At 59.3% G+C, this 7,268-nt stretch overlaps 1 protein-coding gene across 2 annotated transcripts; it reads left to right on the plus strand.

The window, feature by feature from the left end:
- Nucleotides 1-397: 397 nt before the first annotated feature.
- Nucleotides 398-6,961, plus strand: BAK1 (BCL2-antagonist/killer 1). 2 transcript variants are annotated; one of them, XM_012658451.1, is made up of 6 exons: nucleotides 398-661; nucleotides 2,623-2,723; nucleotides 3,607-3,742; nucleotides 4,096-4,239; nucleotides 5,355-5,535; nucleotides 5,661-6,961. In XM_012658451.1, exons 2-6 carry the CDS (start codon nucleotides 2,654-2,656, stop codon nucleotides 5,763-5,765), a joined length of 636 nt encoding a protein of 211 aa, XP_012513905.1. In that variant the 5' UTR covers nucleotides 398-661; nucleotides 2,623-2,653; the 3' UTR covers nucleotides 5,766-6,961. The 2 variants fall into 2 exon arrangements, with proteins under 2 accessions (XP_012513905.1, XP_012513906.1); XM_012658452.1 differs by having other exon boundaries at nucleotides 416-661; nucleotides 3,669-3,742.
- Nucleotides 6,962-7,268: the final 307 nt, after the last annotated feature.

Consider the following 7,268-nt stretch of genomic DNA (forward strand, 5'->3'; position numbering starts at 1 on the left):
TATTATTATTATTCCCCAAGGCACCTACAGAACTGATTATGAATCCAGCTCAGTGACCACAGTAGAATACTTTAAACCACTTGAGCCTCATTTTGCTCATCTGTAAAATAGGCGTAGTTTACAGCCCCTACTTCCAGGGGTTGTTGAGAAGATCTAGTGAGACAGGTTGCTAAAGGGCATGGCACCCAGTGAGAAACTTCCTTACCCTAGGGTTTTACTGTCATGGATTGATGGAAGGGAAGAAAGAACAAAGATGAGGATTGGGAATCAGGGATGGGAGAAGCAGTGGGCGGCAGAGAGCCGCTCCGCCTGGCTGGGAGTGGAGCGGGAGAAGGGGCGGGAGCTGCTCCTGGGCCTGCCCTGCCCAGACCGCCCCTCCAGGCTACGGGCCTGTGCATCCGCATCCGGCCGCCGCAGAGCGACTTCCTCTAGAGGGAGCTGATTGGAGCTGGGTGCCGCTGGCACCTCTATGATCTCTGGAGCCTCGCGGGTCCTCAGGCTGCGCCGGGACCAGCAGAGGCTGTATCCAGACACCAGGAATGCACTGACGCCCATTCCCAGAAGCTGGGCTCGTACCCTGGCCCTGGGAGCAGACCCAGCCCCTCGGGATCTCCAGCCTCGGCCCTGCTGAGCCATCCCGAGTCGGCCAGGATCCCGGCAGGTAAGCTGGGAGGGTCCTGCCCATCCTCGCAGATCTCAGTAGCCCCAGCCCCAGGGTGGGGCAGGGAGCCCGTCGGCAGCTGGGGGGAAGGGGCAGCCTCAAGACTTGTCCGGGCAGGTCCGCCATCCCCTGCTGGGGGCTTGATCTCTCTCTGGCTGTCCCCCAGACTGCTTCCCCTCTCACTCTGGCCTTGGATGCCAGAGAACCATGAGAACTGGGTTCTTTAGCAGCCTGTGGGATGGGAGTGGAGGTCAGAGCCAAGGTCAAGGGCAGGGACAGAACTTTTACAGCTCTCCCTGCTGCCCCAGGATCCCTAGACTGGGTCTAGAGCCCAGCCAGGCAAGTTTCCCTGGGGAACAGGCCCAGGAGGTAGGGACGGAGTAGATTCCCCTTACTGGAAGTTAGGCCACTTGAATGGGGGGTGGGCGGTGGGAGGGGGTAGGCCCAGGTCGGCATAGGCCGCTGGCGTTGGGGGTAGAGGGAGTTGGGGATGCACTCAGCATCCTCTGGCCCTGCTGTCTAGGGGTGCTGGGTTTTGGAAACTGGAGAAGGAAGGCATCTTATTTAGGAAGGAGCTGCCGGGGTGGGGGTGTGCCGGGCAAGGTCTGCCTTTAACGAGGCCTGGCTCCCAGAGGAGGGGAAGGTCTGCCTTCGCTCTGTCCTGTCCCTGAGAGGGTGGAAGGGTGGAGAGCTGAGTACACAGGTGGTCCACCCTTCCTCACCCATTCTTAGGGAGCCCTTGGGGCACTTTTGAAAGTAGCCCAAGGCCTAAGGGCGAGGGTACCCAGGCCTGGGGGGGCCCAGGGTGGGGCTATACCCTTCCGAGGGATAGGAGCAGGCGTGCTTCTCCCCAGGGTGATGGAGGCAGCTTTGGAGGAAATGGGGCTCTGGAGGCGGTGCAAACTGAAAGTGAAACAGCTTACATCCAGGAAAGAAACACTCCTCTGTCAAGGATTCACAGCAGATCGGGGCTGCGGCCAGGACTGGGCAGAGGAAAGCGGGGGCTAGGACAGGAAAGCAGGTGTGTGGTGGGGGGCTGAGGCGTGAGGCAGGCTGGGGGGCTGGGAAGAAGGCCCTGACTCCTGAGGGCTCCCTCAGCTTACGAAAGGCAAGAGTGGGGAGGGCACAGGCAGAAGGGAAATGGGGAAAGTTGTCCTGGAAAACCACACCCTCTGAGGTCCACACACTGGAAAATAAATCTTAAATGAGTGTTGAGTACGTGGACTCATGAAGATTCAAAGAAACAACTTAACTTTCCCTGACTAGCTATGCGGCCTCAGGCACTAGCCTCTTTGTGCCTCACTTTTCCCACCTGTAAAATGGGTATGACGCTTACCTCGCTGGGTAAATTTGAGTTTTCGGTGCTCATCACCTGGAGAGTACTCAAAAGTGGTAGGAGCATACCACACGGTCTCAGGAAGTGTTTGCGGCTAACAGGCCTGAGTTGGAAAACAGGTGTGTTCTGACCAGCCAAGGGGAAGTGCGGCCTTCATGGGTCATTGGAGGTGACAAGCTTTTGGTAAGCGTGTGCTGGGTGCGGTGCAGGAGGCCCCCAGAGCAGCTGAAAGAACCCCCAGCCTCTGAAACTAGCCTCACTTGCCCAGGAGTGACAGGAAACGGGACTTGAGAGCCACCAGGGCACTGCTGCAACCACACCCTGCTGGAGGGCCTGGCTGCCGTTGAGGACACGGGGCAGAGATGCCTCACTCAACATGTTGGCTGCCTCACCTTTCTTACCCGTCCCCCTCGAAGGGTTGCCAGTGTGATGCTCAAGGTCTGCTTCCTCCCGGCAGCCTCCATGGGGACCCAAGGTGGTGGAGTGAGAAAAAAAGTCCCAGAGGACTGTCGGTCTTTCTGGGAGTGGGGGATCCGTCCCATGTGGCCATGGCAACCTCTCGGGCGTCCCCAGTCAGAGGCCCCTGCTCGTCCCCATCTCTGCTTTTTCTCACCCATCCCCACAGGCCGACGCTGCCCGCCACTGAGACCTGAAAAATGGCATCTGGGCAAGGCCCAGGTCCTCCCGGGCAGGGGTGCGGAGAGCCTGCCCCGCCTCCCACTTCTGGTAAGGGTCTTCCCGCCCCTCACCCATTCCGCACCCTGGAGGGCTGTCCGTGGAGAGAGCAGAAGTGCACGGGGCCAAGCAGGACCTAGGGGCGGGCTCTCCTGCCTCGGTTCGCCCCTTGGGATAAAGGAGAAAAGTATCTTTCTGGTCAAGGCTGAGCCCGAGGGCAGGGCGGAGTCTGGGCTGGGGAGGTGCCTACGGGAGGTTGGGAGGGGCCTGGGGCGGAGGGGCGGGGTCGGAGGGGAGGGAGGAGGGCTGCGGAGTGGGGCGTGGCTGTTGCATCCCCGCGGCAGGAGAAATAAGGAAGTAACCGGCTTATCGCCCAGTCAGGTCTGGCGCAGAGGGAGCGGGCTGTTGTGACTCGGGAGGAAGCAAGATGGCTGCCCTCCTTCCCTTCTCCAGGGGGACGGCCCGGGAAGCTGGAGCGCACAGCCCACTACAGGCTGTTCCCTAGACTTGGGGTTCAGGTCCCAGGTCTGTCACTGTCTCCCCGTGTGACTTTTCTGGGCCTGAGGCTACAATTTCAATTGTGCCCACATTCCCTAAACCCTAAGGGCTGGGCGCCTTGGACACACTGAAATAGACTCTGGAGCCCACATGCCTGGGACTACCTCCTGGCTTGTGCACGTCACTTAGACACCCTGTGCCAAAGTTTCTTCTACTGGGGACCACCCACTTCACAGGCCCATTGTGAGGGCTGAAAGCAAAGTGCCAGGAGTCACTCTGCACAGAGTAAGCACTAGGTGTCAACTAAGGGGCTGGAGCAGGAACATTTCTGTCCATGAACAAGGACTGATGTGGCCTTGAGGCAGAACGAACCACTTAAAAGGATGGGGCTGCCGGGGTCCAGCCTCCCTCCCTGACTCCCAGCTTTGATCCTCAGAGGAGCAGGTAGCCCGGGACACAGAGGAGGTTTTCCGCAGCTACGTTTTTTACCGCCATCAGCAGGAGCAGGAGGCCGAGGGGGCAGCTGCCCTCGCTGACCCAGAGATGGACACCTTGCCCCTAGAGCCTAGCAGGTGAGCTACAGCCCCTGGGCACACAGGGGCATCTTCAGGGAGGTAGAGGCTCACATGGGGTCTCTCCACGTCCCAGAAGGTGGGGCGGCCTGAGGGGGGACCTTGCGCTTCTCTCACTGTTGCTCTTTTTTCATCTTGGGCCGCCACACCTATCCAGGACCCTGTACCCTCTTTAACACATGTCTGCTCCTTGTTCCTGAGCCCAGCCCTCATGTCTGAGCACACTGTCAGGGACCTCCAAGGAGGGGTGCACAAGGCCAGGGGCAGCTCGGGTAGAACCCCTCTGCTCTTAACCCAGCCCCAGCCCCGGCTGCCCAGCTGTCTGCTCACACACCTTCGTCCTGCTCCTACAGCACCATGGGGCAGGTGGGTCGACAGCTCGCCATCATCGGGGACGACATCAACCGGCGCTATGACGCGGAGTTCCAGACCATGCTGCAGCACCTGCAGCCCACAGCAGAGAATGCCTACGAGTATTTCATCAAGATCGCCACGAGGTATCTTGGCCGTCTCCCCAGTGGGCTCTGATCACTCTCATGTCCTGTCACCACCATGCCACGCCCTGTCCGGGCAGTGAGCTCCCCAGTGTGGGGAGACAGTTTCTCTGGCTGTGTCAGAGACGTCTGCTGTTAACTCACATGTCATCTCGGGCCCCTATCTTTCTCTCCCACGGTCCCAGACTCCTCATCCTGCGCATAAGCTCGCAGCTCTTTTGACCTCTGATACCGAGGACTGGACAGGTTAGATCAGGACTCGAGAGGGGCCCCACGGTGGGGATGTCCCTCAGAGCTCCCTAGCCCAGCTGGAGCACAGCTGTCCTTCGTAGATCCGACTTGGAACCACATACCACACCAGAGATAGCAAGGTTGCAAACCGCTGCCAGCTCCTGGAGATGGCTTCCAGTCGCTATAATCTGGCATCCAAGAGGCCATCCAATCTGGTGTAGTGGTTGAAGACACCAAATACCTGGCTTCAAATCCCAGCTTTGCCACTCACTGCCTTTGTAAAACTTCCTAGCCTTCCGTCTCCTTGCTTGTAAAATAGGGAAAATATGCTTAGAACAATGACAATGTGCACACTTACAAAGTGTTAGTGCTGTCACCGCCAGTTAGAGAGGTCAGCGCTGGGGTAGATTCGAAGCCGGAGGGAAAGGTAGGAGTAGGTGTCAGATTTAGAATTAGTGCCCTAAACTGAAATGTCCAGTCTACGTCCTTAGAGGCCAGCTCCCACACGACTGTGATTCCAGGACCTGCCCTAATCTCCTCTTCTGTCCTTTTCTCTCTGCTGTCCCTTGGGCTGCCAGGCCAGCAGCAACGCCACAGGTAATCTCCCTGCTGCCTCCATCCACTCGTTCTGTCCTCTGCTCCGTCTGTGCCCCTTTGTGCCTGCAGCCTCGGGGCCACACCCCCGCAGCAGCGGCTCATACGCCCTGAGCTTTCCCCTTTCACAGAGACCCAGGTTCTTCCCAAATCGAGGCCAGGCTGGGGCAGCCTCCGCGGCCTTGATGCACAGCTAAGCCACCTAGCTTTCCAGCTGGGAGAGGGTTATGGGGGGCAGGCTGAAAGGCCTCCTGGGGGCTCCCCACTGACGGTATGGGACACTCTGCCCACAGCCTGTTTGAGAGTGGCATAAACTGGGGTCGTGTGGTGGCTCTCCTGGGCTTCGGCTACCGCCTGGCTCTGCACGTTTACCAGCGCGGCCTGACTGGCTTCCTGGGCCAGGTGACCCGCTTCGTGGCCGACTTCATGCTGCATCACTACATCGCCCGGTGGATCGCACAGAGGGGCGGCTGGGTGAGTGCCCAAGGGTAGCAACAGCCTTGCTGCTGCACGGCTGCCTGCCCATCTTCCAACCCTACCCCGTCCCTGGGGTGTCTGTATATCCTGCCTCTTTATGACCACCCTGTTTCTCCCGGCAGGTGGCAGCCCTGGACTTGGGCAATGGCCCCATCCGGAATGTGCTGCTGGTTCTGGCCGTGGTTCTGTTGGGCCAGTTCGTGGTACGAAGATTCTTCAACTCATGACTCCTGAGGGGGCCCTTTGGGGTCCCAGCTGAGACCCTGCCTGGACTTAAGCCAACCTTTCTCCCTTCCCCCTCCCCTGCAGGGGTCCCCCCTCAAGAGTACAGAAGCTTTAGCAAGGGGACACTCCAGTTTTGGGGGGCCCCTGCCCATGGGTCAGTCATGGGGTGCCCCAACATTGCATGGTGCTAATGGGCCCCCTCTCTGGGACCCATCCTGTCAGAGGGGGCCCATAGCCTCCCTCAGCTCTCTGGGACCGTCCCCCCCTTATCCCTGTGTGCTGGGCACTGGGGAGATTGGTAACTAAGCGGGGGGTGGGAAGAGACTGGGAGCTACTGCCTCCCAGGAAGTTTTTAATGGTTTTAGCTTTTTATAATACCCTTGAGAGAGCCCCTCCTCCCCATGCCCACCACTCTGCCCCAAGGCCAGGACATTTGGGATATGGGGGCCAGTGGGTCTACCCTATGTTCCCCAGGATTCAGCGTTTCTGGAAGGTCAGAGCCTGAAAGCTGGGACTCTAGCCTGGTCCTGGCCCTCCCTAAGCATCATGTCTCCCAGGAGCAGGACTGGCTGGGAGTGGGGGGCCAAGGTCCTGCTTAGTTCTCCCTGTTCCCACTCCCCCTGCCCCATATTGCCTTTGCGGTTAGACTCTCAGGGATTCTGGGCCCGGGATGTGGGGGGTGGGGGTGCAGGCCAGCGCCGTCTGAACTTTCCCGTCAGGTCAAGAGCCTGCCTCCCCAGGTCCTCTCAGTTCTCTCCCTTCCTCTCCCCTTATAACCACTTCACTGCGGGTGAAGACCCTTGTCCCCATCCCCAGAGGCCTTGGGCGAGGGTGTGCTGAGGCCCCTCCTTGTCCGGACCACAGGGCTTAGGACTCGGTTATCAGGGAGTTGACCTGGGGGGTTCTGAGTGGGAGAAGGGTTCTCCCCACCACTCCTCCCTCATGCCCTGTGCACAGTGTAATCCAGGGGTGTGGATGGGGGAACTGTGAATACTTGAACTCTATCCCATGCTCCTCGCCTGCCTAGATCCCTCCTCAGGGTGGTGGTAAGAGTGCCTTCTCTATCCTGCACAGCCCCAGGAGGTTGGGGGGAAGGGGAGAGAATTCCTGATTAAGCCAAATGCAGGGAGGGGATGCAGGTGGAGCCTGCTGGCCATCCCCCATCCTCTGAGTGTGTTTGGAAATAAACTGTGTAATCCCCTCACTCCCACCTAGTAATTTCTGTATCTTCTGCTACCTCGCTTTCCCTCAGGCTGGACTGTGGGAACCTGAGCACGCCTGGCATGTACGGGCGGCTTAGTGCTGAATAAAATCTCACACTGGGCCTCCAGACTCCTCTAGAGGACTGGAGGAAGTTGGGACCCCTGAACTGCTGGGCCTTGGCTACAGGGCTGGTGGAGCAGCTGCACATGTCAGAGGACCTGCACAGGCCTCCTCAGGCCTGGCCTGAATTCCTCTCCCTCCCTGGGGCCAGCACCCACGCTGAGCCAAAAGGCCCTTCTCCC

Source organism: Propithecus coquereli, unplaced genomic scaffold (assembly GCF_000956105.1).
Source record: "Propithecus coquereli isolate 6110/MARCELLA unplaced genomic scaffold, Pcoq_1.0 Scaffold587, whole genome shotgun sequence".
NCBI lineage: Eukaryota > Metazoa > Chordata > Mammalia > Primates > Indriidae > Propithecus > Propithecus coquereli.

Coding starts and splice junctions, on each gene's coding strand:
- BAK1 (XM_012658451.1), top strand. CDS start 2,654: ATGGCATCTGGGCAAGGCCCAGGTCCTCCCGGGCAGGGGTGCGGAGAG. Junction 2,724..3,606: donor TGCCCCGCCTCCCACTTCTG/GTAAGGGTCTTC, acceptor TTTGATCCTCAG/AGGAGCAGGTAGCCCGGGAC. Junction 5,536..5,660: donor TCGCACAGAGGGGCGGCTGG/GTGAGTGCCCAA, acceptor TTCTCCCGGCAG/GTGGCAGCCCTGGACTTGGG.